This window comes from Stylophora pistillata, chromosome 14, assembly GCF_964205215.1.
Source record: "Stylophora pistillata chromosome 14, jaStyPist1.2, whole genome shotgun sequence".
Classification (NCBI taxonomy): Eukaryota; Metazoa; Cnidaria; class Anthozoa; order Scleractinia; family Pocilloporidae; genus Stylophora; species Stylophora pistillata.
Genome location: NC_142532.1, coordinates 8,405,665 through 8,419,642, shown reverse-complemented (window position 1 = coordinate 8,419,642; position 13,978 = coordinate 8,405,665). Strand labels below are relative to the sequence as shown.

The 13,978-nt window shown below is 36.3% G+C and overlaps 1 protein-coding gene across 2 annotated transcripts in view; it reads right to left on the bottom strand.

Moving 5' to 3' along the window:
* LOC111333161 (uncharacterized) overlaps nt 1–13,978 on the bottom strand; it is a 39,012-nt gene that overhangs the window by 21,453 nt on the left and 3,581 nt on the right. The window contains exons 4-15 of one of the 2 annotated variants that reach the window (XM_088744840.1): nt 12,002–12,078; nt 11,351–11,400; nt 7,516–7,575; nt 6,645–6,677; nt 6,450–6,521; nt 5,827–5,907; nt 4,313–4,390; nt 3,825–3,878; nt 2,360–2,407; nt 1,612–1,668; nt 1,053–1,111; nt 387–466 (exon numbers count right to left, since the gene is read on the bottom strand). In XM_088744840.1, the coding sequence (XP_088600966.1) occupies nt 387–466; nt 1,053–1,111; nt 1,612–1,668; nt 2,360–2,407; nt 3,825–3,878; nt 4,313–4,390; nt 5,827–5,907; nt 6,450–6,521; nt 6,645–6,677; nt 7,516–7,575; nt 11,351–11,400; nt 12,002–12,078 (749 nt within the window). The remainder of the gene's footprint in view (nt 1–386; nt 467–1,052; nt 1,112–1,611; nt 1,669–2,359; nt 2,408–3,824; nt 3,879–4,312; nt 4,391–5,826; nt 5,908–6,449; nt 6,522–6,644; nt 6,678–7,515; nt 7,576–11,350; nt 11,401–12,001; nt 12,079–13,978) is intronic. The other variant, XM_088744841.1, reaches the window with a different exon arrangement.

Here is a 13,978-nt window from a genome sequence, read left to right as displayed (position 1 = left end):
CCTTACACATTGATCCATCTTAACCTCTTGCAGAGCCAAACATATAATTATTAATTAATTTTTTAATCATGTCATCGGTCACATCACAGAATTTCTTCTTACATCATCAATACAATATCAAGGAGGTGATGGGACTAAAAAAAAATATCAATTAGGGGATTATTAGTTGATCTAAAACCACATTCTCCAAACTAGCATAACAAGTTAGAACTGTATGGCAGACAGTAAGAAGAACTGGGAGTGAAAGAGTTAACTGGGTTAATGCATTGTGCTTGCCTACTTCTACTAAGCCACAAATTTATAAAAGGAACTGTTCTACATTCAAAGTTCTACAAAGTAGAGTGAAACAAATAGAACCTTAATCATTCAATAATTTTCATTCTTACCTTTTATTTCTGGCAAGGCATCCAGTTCAGGAACAACTTCATGGTAAATAAAATCATTGTCTTTAACTGCACCCTGGTACCTGGAAACAACAGCAGCGTTTAAAAAGGGCAACTGGTGTTAAACTTTCAGGAGTGACCAATAAGTATTAAACACTTTGTAATCCTGATATAACACAAGTGTGAAAAAGGTAAAGTCTGTACTCAAACCAAGTGGCTTATCTAGTTATGGGTTATCCCAGTTATCATGGCATAAAGTGACTTAGAGCATAAATAATCTCTCCTGAATAGGGATGCTAGTCCATTGCAAGTTACCCCCCAGCATTTCATCATGCTTCACTGACAATTGGCAGGTACTGCTATATATTCCTTGGTGGAGAGAGGCACAGCAAAGTGAGCCAGTCGGGTTCCAAACCTGGACCACTCAACAAGGAGTTTGGTGCACAATTTCCATATGAAAAAAAAAAACTACTGGGGATGAAACTGCCCTGGGAAGCAAACTGTAATTGGAGATAAAAGGAATTTTCACATATAACAAGCAATGGCTGCTCCTCAAGGGACATTGCTTTATGCTAAATGTTCAACCTCATGCAGTTACAAGTTAACACAATTCAGCTTAGTGAGGTTCAACTTAAAGTCTACTAGTAGTAAACAGAAATTTTCACTTACTTGTTGCTTACAACATCTACAACAAACTGCAAAACTTCCTGAGTTCGTTCAGGTTGCCCCTTTAAAAAAAAAGCATGGCATCCAAAAAATCACTAAGTTAAACTTTATTTTCCTTTTTACACATGGCATCCTAAACAGGATTCTCATAACACCAAGGGACTTGGGAAACACAACACTAAGTGCCTGGCTACTTTAATTTACAAAAAAGAAATAAAGAAATATCAACTATTGTCAAATTAATTAAGTGTCTGATTCCTACTGCAAAGGAGTAATTAAGTTCATTTGTGAGGCAAAGGCACATCCTACTGAAGTTACCCCAGCCAGTTTGGGTAGCATGAAACAGAAGAGTGTATTCATTTGTCACTTTTTTTTTGAAAGGGAATCCAGCTCAGGTTAATCCCTAAACACTTTCACATCTCTGGATAGTTATGCAATAAAAATGGCAAACATGACAAAGAATTTCTCGTTATAGGGTTGGACAGTTTAGGTTGTTGACCCCTGTTAAATTTTTTGCATTGTAATGCAGCAGGGTCAAGCTCAAGAAAGACAGTCAAATTACCTTGGATGCCTTTTGTGCTTCTGTTATCTTCTGTGATGCTGCTTTCAAATAAGCCACCTAAACCAAAGGTTGAAATTTAAATCAATGCTCAATCATAACATGTCACATTCAGCATTTCCCAGATTGAAACTACAATAACTGTAACTTAAGTGACAGATGAAAACATAACAACCAGAAAAAGTACACTTCAATTTGCATCACCAAGAGACATATTAAATGTCTTCAACTGAAACATTCTTGTGATGGCCACCTGCCTCAGAGAAGCTACTGCAGCACAGTTCAACTGAAGCAAAGTTTTAACTGTCATAATTGTTTCACTCATGTTTACTATTAAAAATTAGCCTGTGTTCAACTTATTTTGATAGTCCCATTAAAAAAAAAGTTTGGATAATAGGCAGAATTATGCACACAAGTTGATTAGTTCTGACTTCTGATCTATGGGAGGACAGAGGCACGGATGGTGTCATCACTGACAATTTTTGCCTCTTTCTTCATCAACAAAATAGATTGAATGTTCAGTACTACATGTAGATAACATAAGATGTCAAAATGTGGTAAGAACATAGTGACAAGATAGGTTGCTCCATGCCCCACTTTTTCGTTCTTATCACATTTTTTATGTCATCTGGGACCTAATACTGAACAGACACATGTCAATAAGAATTATATATTTGTAAAAATCTGCCACCGTATCTAATTTACTGCCAAGTTCACTAACCATAAAACTATGCAAGAAAAGAATAATTACCTTCTCGCCAAATTTTTGGTTTTCCTCTGCATTATTTGACATGTATATCTACAATCACATACAGCTAATTTAAGGGAACAGTAACCAAAAGTGCTTTGTATGTCCAACAAATTTTAAACATGTTACTACCACAGAAAGAAAGGTATGGTCAGAATACAGCTGGTTAAAATTATAGTTTAAGTACTTACAGGGCTCGACACTAACTTTTCAACTTACTAGCCTAGTGGCTAGTGACAACTTAGGTGTTACAACAATTTCAGTTTGTTTACTAGTAGCCAAACTGGCTAGTGGAAATCGAAAACCACGAGCCAAACTGGCTAGTGGAAATCGAAAACCATGAGCCAAACTGGCTCGTGGAATGAAAAACCACGAGCCAAACTGGCTAGTGGAAATTGAAAACCACGAGCCAAAACAGAATTTCTACTAGTCTGTGCGTAGTTGGCTACTGTTAGTGTCATACCCTGACTAAGTAAATAAATATACTCCAACAGTAAGTTATTCAGTAACCAATACATACATCTTATTAGACATTTTGTTGTGTAGTATCGCTGAGTATTTTTACGAGTTGTGCCGTATTTTGACGAGCCCGTAGGGCGAGTCAAAATACAAATAATGAGTAAAAATACTCAGCGATACTACACAACAAAACGTCTAATAAGTTATTTATTATCCAACACACAAAACTGTTATTTCAGTGCGGGCAAATTTCGCAGATATTTATTTACGGGGAGTGCATGACAAAAGTATGCGAAGCGGAACAGAATTGGCGCGTTGTTGTGTTGCTGTTTCTATTTTCTTCATTAAATGAAGAAATTTTCTGGTCATCGAGCTGTTTTTCTTCGTTTGATTCATCTAATGAACTTGGATCTATATTTGCCGACCATTCTGACTCTTCGTCGTCAGAAATATGATTCAAATTGTCTGCAATTTGTTTTTTCGTAACTAAAATCCAATTCTTCGCTTGCGCAATGCGAGAAAACCTGTTTAACCGGTACTCTACAATAGACGAGTACAAATACCGCGTGATATTTGTACTCGTCTAGGTGTAGTTGGATAATAAAAATCAATCCTTTAAACCCTACAAGTGACCAGCATCTAATTTCTTCTAACTGTAATATTACTCAATCATTCATTAAGGTCGTGGGAATATAGGAAATGATTGCCAACCTAAGAAGCCTTGATTGCTAAATGAATTCTTCTTGTCAATACCAAGGAATTGTATGCAGAAATATATAGAGAATATAGATAGTGATGTTGGGGTTTAGAGGGTTATAAAGTAAGATGAGGTTGTCTAAGTGTTGTGTTCCAAGAATAGTAAGCATTCTTGAAGTTGCAATGTACAGGTAATGAAAAAATGATTACGGTATCAAAAAATGAAAAAAGTTTTATAAAGCTGTACAACAGACAAGGCTTTCTGATGCCTTTTGTCATTAGAATGTTGATTCATGTGCATTTTGATACTCACATAAGATACAGCAAGGTAATGACAACACTTTATCTTGAGACTCTTGGTCCAAAGCTGTTGAGAGAGATTAAGTGTCAGTGATAACGACTGCACTGTCAAACAGGCCTCCTTTAATAGTGGTGATCTCTCCATAACAATGGAGAGATCACCACAACACCAGTTGCACATTAGGTTGTGCAAACTGATGAACTTAATAAGCGATATGAAATGTACTTGATTTATAAAGAACAGTTTGTTGATAATCAGTTTGTAGTTCCTCTGTCCTATTCTGACTTTGTTTTAACTTTTAACATGGAGCAGCACTGTAAGTATTATTTTAACTGAAAATGGTAAAAAAAAATCAATAAAACTGTTATGTAGCACCCCTGCATCCACAGCTGTTTAATGTGTACAGCATCCACCTTGAGTCAACTCTGAGAAGGCAGATTGTATCATCATCAGGCCATACTTGCAATTTCACCCACATATCTATGGCAAGTACACTGTACCTTAGCTTTTCTAGATCCCATGTAAGATGGACCTTGAGATTCCAGGAACTGTAGAGCCTGATTGTAATAATCGTGTACCTGAGAGCACAAGTCAGAATGAAGTGAAATCAAAAATTGGTTGAAAAGACAAATAACAAATGAAGGGAAATCAACAATGATGTACCTTGTTTCAAGGAAATAATAAGCAATTGATCAAAGCAAACACAACTGTGTGCCTATCCTTATTGGCATTATTGACACAGACCTAAACAATAAATAATAAAGGGGAACATAATGGGCTGGGCTGTTAGATATCTACTGCTTTCTCTTTTCTTCCAAAACATACTGTAAACAGCTGCAACTTTAACAAATCAACAGTGGTTTAGCTTGGTCTGTACTATTATCAACAGCAATATTTGTCATCACTGTGGTCAAAATGTTGTGAACTCACAAGGCACAGCCAAGTGAGTCTGGAACAAATTTTTTGACTGCCGTGAAGACAAATGTACTTGCTGATAAGAGTACAGACCATGCTAAATCACTGCTAATTTGTTTTTCACCACTGTGACAATATCAAAGCCCTGCTCTAAGAAACATTAAAGGGAGCCCAGTGCTCTGAAATAGTGAAATCCAGGTTGTCCAGCATATGCTTTTTAATGAAAAAAACTAAGATTCCCTAGTTACCCAAGGGCATGTGGCATGCTTGACATGTTGCGTGACACATTGACCCAAGCAGCTTTGTCTTTAGTCAAACTTGTGGACAACAGCTCAGATTGGGACATTACTACCAATTGTGGTAAAAAGTAATTTTTCTCTTTGATGCCAACTATTTTAAATCTTCCCTGTAGTCTGGCTTATACTCTGACTTCCACCAAATCAGGGCTCGACACTAACTTTTCAACTTACTAGCCAAGTGGCTTGTGGCAACTCAGATGTTACAACAATTTCAGTTTGTGTACTAGCCAAACTGACTAGTGGAAATCGAAAACCACTTGCCAAAACTGAATTTCTATTAATGAATAAAGGCGGATAGTTTCTAAAGAAACTATTTGGGGGTAACGAAATAATTTGAATACAACAACAAAGTTGAAATGGTAAATTGGCCATCGTTACGATTATAAAAGCTGACGTTTCAAGTGTTAGCCCTTCGTCAGAGCGAAAGACGCAGGGCTAACGCTCAAAACGTCAGCTCTTATAATTGTAATGGTGGCCAATTTTCCTCCGACGAAGGGCTAACGCTCCAAACATCAGCTTTTATAATCATAACAGTGGCCAATTTACCATTTCAACTTTGTTGATATATTCAAATGAATTTCTACTAGTCTGTCACTAGTTGATTACTATTGGTGTCAAACCCCGACCATTCCATTCTTACATTTCCCCTATTCTCAATGAAACATATTAGGCTTGCAAGCATTTCCTAAGCTAGAATCACAAGTGATGCCCACCTTTTCTGCAGAGTTGTATTTCCCACAAAATACCATAATTGCTTCATTCAGAGTTGACACTTATTGTTATCAATTGAGACACTGTACCTGCATACTTATTCTTGCTATCAAAGAGTCCTTGCGGGAATCTAAGATTGACTTCTCTAATAAACACTCCTGAGCTTGTCCCTAAAAAGGAAGCATTTCAGCCACTTAAATCTTTGGTACATGTGCTTTATTTTATTAGTAACTATACTATTACCTAAATCTAACTTCTATAGATAACAGGTTTACTTTACTCAATTTCTGATCTAATAAATCAATCTAAAATTTAACTGAGTTCTAAAGCTTGTAAGTAATTGTACCAACTTGAAGGCAGTTGTTGTCATTAGAAAATGTAATGTACGTTTGACCTGAACTGAGTAGGCAGCTTAGGTAGCAAGCATGGTGCATTGCAAGGTAACTTGTACTTGTGGGGGGGAGGGGGGGTGGGTCCTGGGGTATACTCCTCCATAAAATTGAAATTTCAAACTCTCAGAGACATGATTCCTGCATTCTAGGATATATCTGAATAACTTGCTTGTAGCCACACTGATGTTAGTCATCAACCTGTAGATTTTAATTTTATTCTGAACAACATATTATTAAACAACTAAAATAATACACATGACTGGCATTAAAATTTGATAACTCTTACTAGTAATTTATGTGCTTAGGATTTATCACCTTACCAACATTATATTGATGTACAGTTGAAGCAGATTGCTGGCCATGTCAAAAAATGCATCACTGGCAAAGTGATCCTGCAACAAAAAATAAATAAATTTCAAGGCAGACACGTCACCACCAATCAAAGAGAGTCTTTACAAAACAAACACAATGAAAAGTTCAAAACCAAAAAAAGCAATTAAGCTGCTTAAACTTACAATAAAATGTTCAACTCTACAGAAAGAGCCAACCTATAAATTAAACAATAAATTGGCTTCAAATGCTTTTCATTGCATTATGAATCTTAGATCAAATCTGACTGTCACACTTGGAAGTCAGAGCCATCCATTTATGCCATATGAATGCATCCTAGATCCTAAGATCCGGTTGATATTTCTCCCTTCGAAATGCTAAAAATTTTCTATGAAATTAGTGCAGGGCTCGACACTAACTTTTCAACTTAGTAGCTACGTGGCTAGTGACAACTTTGATGTTACAACAACTTCAGTTTGTTTACTAGCCAAACTGGCTAGTGGTAATCGAAAACCACTAGCCAAACCTGAATTTCTTCTAGTCTGTGGCTGATTGGCCACCATTAGTGTCAAGCCCTGTAGTGTGAAGAATTTGCCTTTTTTATCAGATATGTTTTAGTTCACTAGGTTCACTTTTGACCATCTAACTCCCAAGATCTGATTGTTAACTCTTCCTTTTAGCTTCTGCACGTTGCCTTGTAAAAGAGTCCTGGAAATGAGGTGTACGCTCAAGATAACAACTTCTACCTGATGAGTTTGAGTATTCTCCTTTCTTTTTTTGCTAGATAACGTATGGATATTAGAGAGAGAAGTTACATGTCAATCACTTCTGCAAGTTTATGGGTTAAATAACACAGTTTAATGCCAAGTAAGTATACAACATAACCAGATTAGCATGTGATAATAGTATAGTTCATTAAAAGAGATCAAATTAGACTCAGATTATCTAGGGGCCTTGATAAAGCACAACAACAAGAAAAGCATATAAGGTTACATCTAAGATAGGAGGAAAGAATTTCAGTGCAACTAAAATTAATGTTAAACTTAGGAATTTTACCTTGAGGAACTGAAAAATTCCAGCCGCAGCTTGGAAATGAGTACAGGCTACTTTCATACCCTGAAAAGTAATAATATGAATACAGGAACACATTATAACTACTTGTTGCTGGTAATCTGACTCACTTCGCAGGCTTGTCAGAATATTGCACAACTTGTTACAACTCGTAAAATAGATCAGCTAAACTGCACACCAAAACATGTAATGAGAAATATATTCTTGATGGCAATCACTAAATAGAGATCTCACTCACACACTTAAAGTGGAATTCTGTATCTAAAAGCAACCATGTGTTATTTTTTTTCAGGGCTGGAAATTCTAATAAAACACTGCTGCACAATAGAAAAAAATGGTTTCAGATAACAAGGATGTTTATACCATGAGTGATTTTAATATAGATCTACTCAAGTGTGAAACATCTCAAATAAGCCAAGATTTTTTACTCTCTCTTTGAAGCTGTTATCTTATTCCAACAGTGGATAAACCAACACACTTTCACAGAACTTCTGCTACACTGATTGACAACATCTTCATTAACAATCTTGACAAACTTCTCGTTAGCGGAAACATCATTTCTGATATTAGTGATCATTTTTCCCAGTTCTGTATCACAACGTCAGCGAAAGATAAACTTCAACAAGAAAAAAATATAAAAATATGTGACTATTCAAGATTCTTTGCTGATCGCTTTAATGATGACATGTCTGAAGTTGACTGGAATTGATTAATTGCAAATGGATCAAATTGTGTGAACAAATTGTTTTCATCATTTTATAACAAGTATAATTATACAACTGTTAACAAACACACCCCATGCAAAAAATATCAAATCACAAAGCAAAGTACCTATCTAAACCTTGGATAACTAAATGGAATTAAAGCAGTGATTAAGACCAAAAATAAGACATGCCAACAATGACTTCATCCGACGAAACACTCACCGACCCACTACCACTACCGAAACAAACGACACCGCAACCCCTACGACTACAGCAACCATACCGTACATAAAAGGCATGTCTGAAAACATCTCGCGCATCTTACAACCCTTCAATATCCGCGTCGCCCACAAACCCATCACCACACTACATCAGTTACTAACCAACGTTAAAGACAAAGATGAACCGAGGAACAGACAGGGAATGATTTATAAGATCAATTGTTCCGACTGCCAAGCCTCCTACATCGGTGAGACTGGCAGAAACCTCACAACGAGACTGACTGAACACCGACGGGCGACGAGGAAAGGTGATGTCAGCAATCACATCGCTGAACACCATCAACTTACCAACCACAACATTGACTGGGACTCTGCGCAATGCCTAACCTACAGCACTGACTATTTTCAACGACTGACTCTGGAAAGCTGGTTTACTGACTTAGAACAGACTCCCCTAAACAGAAGTCAAAAACTACCCGCCCCACACAAACGACTCATTCACGACATAAACATCACAAACGACCAAAAAAGAACGACCTAACTTTACCGACAGATCGAAACAGACCAATCACGACTGACTTACGTCACTTGTGTCTTACAGCTAATAACATCACGGCAAAACCAACTGATCATTTCACACGAACTGGAATAAGAACATTCTACTGACAACAATCATTCACTTGACTCTGATGATGACTTCCACACAGGTTGTCGAAACATCAGTCACTACCACCGACAACAGTCCTTCTCAGGACTACACTCACCCAGACAATCAGACTACACCTTCACATGTCACCCCCAGGTTCAAGCCATTTAACGAAAAATGCTAAGTCACTCGTGAGAACAAACTTTTTTCGCAAGGTATTTGTTTGCTGATGTCACCAGCGTGCACAATGGAAAATTGAAGCACGCTTGCGCTATTGAATTTGATTGCACGAATTTACAAGCTATGTTATAATTAAGAGTGATGATGATATTGACCCAAACAATTAGAGTATTCAAGAAAATAATTTACGATAGATTGACGAGCTACATAAAGAAACACAAACTCTTGTATTCCTCACAATACAGCTTTCGTAAGGGGCATTCAACCCAACATGCAGTGTTGGACATCATTAATGATATACAATTGCTATCTTGTGAAATATTCATTGATCTCAAAAAAGCTTTAGACACCATTGATCGCAACATTTTGCTTAACAAACTCAATCACTACGGCTTTCGTGGATTAATTAATGATTGGTTCTCCTCATATCTTAAAAATTTCACACAAACAATGCAAGTAGGCCATCATATTTCAGATAAAGCTGTCATTGGATGTGGTGTTCCTCAAGGATCAATTCTTGGACCTTTACTTTTCTTGCTATAATTATGTCAATGATATCCACAGATGCTAAGAATAAATTTAGGTTTTACCTCTTTGCAGACAACACTAACATTTTGTATGCACACAAAAATCTGAAAGACATCGAAACAATGGTCAACAACGAGTTACAAAACCTTTATAACTGGTTGACAGCCAATAAAAATCCAACTTTGTAATTTTTCATCCTTGCCAAAAGCAACTGGCTTACCAACCAAAACTCTGCATTTTTGATAACAAAAAGAAAAAATAATTTCGTCTCAAGCCTATAGTTTACATAAAGTACCTGGCATTCTTATTGATCAGAGTCTCTCTTGAAAATACCACTGACAATGATTCTATTGTTACAAAATTAGTAAAAATGTTGGGCTACTTGCAAAGCTACACCACTCTGTACCTCGACAAAATAAATTAATACATATATCTTATTAACCAAGCACGAGGGCCATACTGGGAGAATATTGGCCTGAGGTCTTGACAATACAGACCGAGCGCAGCGAGGTCCGTAGAAAAAAGACCGAGGGCCAATATTCTTCCAGTACAGTCCCGAGCAAACTTGGTTAATAAGAGATTTATTATACGACTGAAGTTCAAAGGGACACAAGTGCAGTATCATTCGGGACCATTCGGGACAGTGCCTGGTCCAATACTGAGAGAATATTGACCGGCAATAGAGCATTTTGATTGGTTGATTTTAGTTATTGGCCCTCTGACTGCCCGCGTCATGTAATAATGTTGAATATCATTCTATAACTCACTAATCCACACTTACTTAACTTATGGTCTTGCTGCCTGGGGTCAGGCATGCAAGACTTATCTTTAAGTTAATAAAATTCTTATTCTTCCAAAAAGAGCCCTTCGTCTGCTGTACTTCGCAGACTGGCATGATCACGCAATTCCTTTATTTCTTAAAGCAAACAGTCATGTTTCCGGTAACTTTTCTTTATTGTAAGTCCGTATCAACCCTAATGCACGATACCAATAATGATAAAGCCCCAGCAAACATGCTAAATCTATCTCAGAAAATGTCTAATATTCATTCATTATACAATACAAGATCGTTTACATCTGGAAAGTTTTATATTAAAAGTTCGAGACTAGAAATACAAAACAATTCCTTCTCTCGGATCAGAGTAAAGCTGTGGAATAAGATACCAGGCTGTATAACGATCTCCCAAAGAAAGCTTTCAACAAAGTCCTTCGCAAATTGCTATTTGATATCTTAGAAAAAAAAGATAACTATATTCAAATCCCCATGATCATTAAAAAAGTAGGTACATAGATACACCTTCTGAGTTTAAATGTCCTCTTATCTTTTTCTGTGCGACTCTGTGACCATGTGACTGTGTAAATAACAACTTCTTGTTCTTAGATACTAAGACGATTTATGTTAAACAGGTACCTGTCTTGCCCTGCCACAATTAGCTTTCTAGCTATTTATGGGACAAACTATCCCACTTTTATTTTATGTAAAAAGATCAAATAATAAAAATTGTTGTCATTGTTGTTGATGCAATCAAAACAGAACAAACCTCCTCTGCCGTTCTGTCCTCTTGACATCCTAGCTGCGAGTGTAGAGAAGCTGCAAAGAAAGGATGTCTTCTCTATGAGAGTATTGTATGATTAATAGTCCATAGTATGTCACAGAGAATCTATCACAGCAGTCTTACTAACCATTGTCTCTCTATTATATCCAATACACAATAATATATCAATTGTCTAAAAGATTAATCGAACCCTGCATACAAAAACACCAAATAAATAAGGATGAGCTGTGTGCTTAAAAATTTTAAACCAGTCTGAAAATTCTAAACCAGTGTAAAAAAAAATTAAACCAAAGAAAAAAATTGAACTATAACATATACTAAAACAGTGGATAGCATTAAAGGCACGCTGATTGGCTAGACAAACTCTGAATATCCTTTGCTATTTACCTCCGAGCAACTCAGGAAAAAATGGTGTCCCGGTTTGCATCCACGACAAGCAAAGAGAACACTCAAATTAACAAATTAGCGTATATTATCTCGCTGTTTTAGTATATACTAAAACACCTATTCACCTCAGTGTTGGTGGTTAGCGGTGGATATTTACCTCGCCACTTTGCGGCTTGGTAAATATCCACCACTAACCACCTCCACTTTGGTGAATAGTTGTTAACTATACAGTCAATTAATGTCTCTTACCTAAGTTATGAAGAATGGCTGCTTGTTCAAATCTTATATCAGACAATGATATTGGTTCTTCTGAATAAAGATCAGTCCTTCAAAACAAATTTGTAAAAATGTGAACTTTTACACTTCATCAGTCATGTCATAATTATAACAACAAGAAAAAATAGTCAATGATAATTTCAGTAACAATACTCTCAATTATAAACATGATAAACATTTAGAGAGCACTATTTCAAGAGGCTAATACCACGGTTCTTGTACTTTTTCAGGAACCCAATTCAAGGACTTTTGAGGACTTTTCAGGTCATTTTCAAGGACATTGGCTCTCAAATTCAAGGACCTTTTGCATTAAATAGGAGCTAATAGAAATAAAAAAACAATGCATGCAAGACCAGCTGAAAAGTCCAACAAGCATGACTTCAAGCATGCACATAAGAGTGTTCACGTGCTAGGTAACCAGGGTTATGTGCAATGCACTAGGCAGGTACAAAGTATATATAATTCACATGTCAAACATTATAATCAGATGCAGGATTTGAAAGGAAAATTCGTTTTTGCAATTTGTGCCAGAAACTTACATTTTCAACACCGAAAACAAAAGAAAACTTTGACTTTGATTCATCTCCACTTATTTTCAAGGGCTTTTCAGAAATTTTCAAGGACCTGAGTCTAAATTCAAGGGTTTTCCAGACCTTGAAAACAAAAAATTAAATTCAAGGACTTTCAAGGAGTGTGGAAACCCTGTAATACCTCATTTTGACCAAATTATCAAAATTACTGTTCCTTGCATGTAGTGATAAACAAATAAAAAGCTTGTTGAGCCTGTGAGAGATATTTAAGTAGTATTATCAATGTTTGAACACTGTACACCATAACATTTTCCCCTTGCATATGTTCAGGTAAAAAAAAAGCCTTATGATATTAACTGATAAATACAGGAATTGAAAGAAAGAGCATACACTGTTGTTTAAATTGGTCTGTAGGTTTAAAATGCTATTGTGCGAGTTTTACAATTGCAGTACTGTTCAATTGTAAGTTGCCAGTTCCTTAAAAATCTTCTCTCAATCCTCAATTCTGAAGGCTTATATCAAATATGATAGAAAGTCCATGTAATTTCTTTGAGTTGAGATTTAGATTATGCACTTTTGATCACCTGGTATGTTAAAAAGCACATTATAAATCAATAAATTATTATTAATATTATGCAGTAAACACGTTTGGATGCTAGTGAGCTAAGCAAAATAGGGTGAAAATTCATAACCTATCTGCATGACAGGACTGTTAACTATAATAATATCTAATACAACTTAAATATAAATGATCAATATAAAACAATAAAAGTGTCAATTGGCCCAATACTCCTTAGATGTTTTTTTTTTTAAATGTTCATGATGTACTGTTCAGCTCTTAAAATATCCTTAACTTGAAATCTTCATAAAATACTGTTCATAAAAACCAAATCATGTCCTCAAAATTGTTACGATGTAACCAGTTTAAATGTTCTTGCAATGTTCAGAGTGCTACTCATCCTCGGAGACCCAGGGGGCTGAGTTGATTTCAAGTTAGGGCCTGAAGAGCCCCTGGGGACATTGTCTTACAAGACTAGTCCCAAACGGTCGCAGTCGTTCTGCCATCTGATTGGTGCCAGAAAATCTTTGTGATTTTCTGCCCAATCAGATTGAAGTGTGCTTTAGAGTCCTTTCGTGTGTTTTAACACGGACATATACTAGTAGCTCAGTTGCTCACTATGCTTGTTTGGACCGTGCGACGGAGATTTGCTGGAGGTGAAAAGCTTCAGTCTCAGCACACAATGTAAGAGAAATCAATCAGATTCTCCTCGAAAATCTTACGGAAGTTATACTGAATACTTTCGCAGGTATCACTAGAGAACGTGTTTTACAAGTTTTCGAGGTTTCTATACAACACAACGGTTCCAGTCATTGATATGTTGCTTTAAACGTTGAACGAGATTTAAGCTTAAATCTTTCT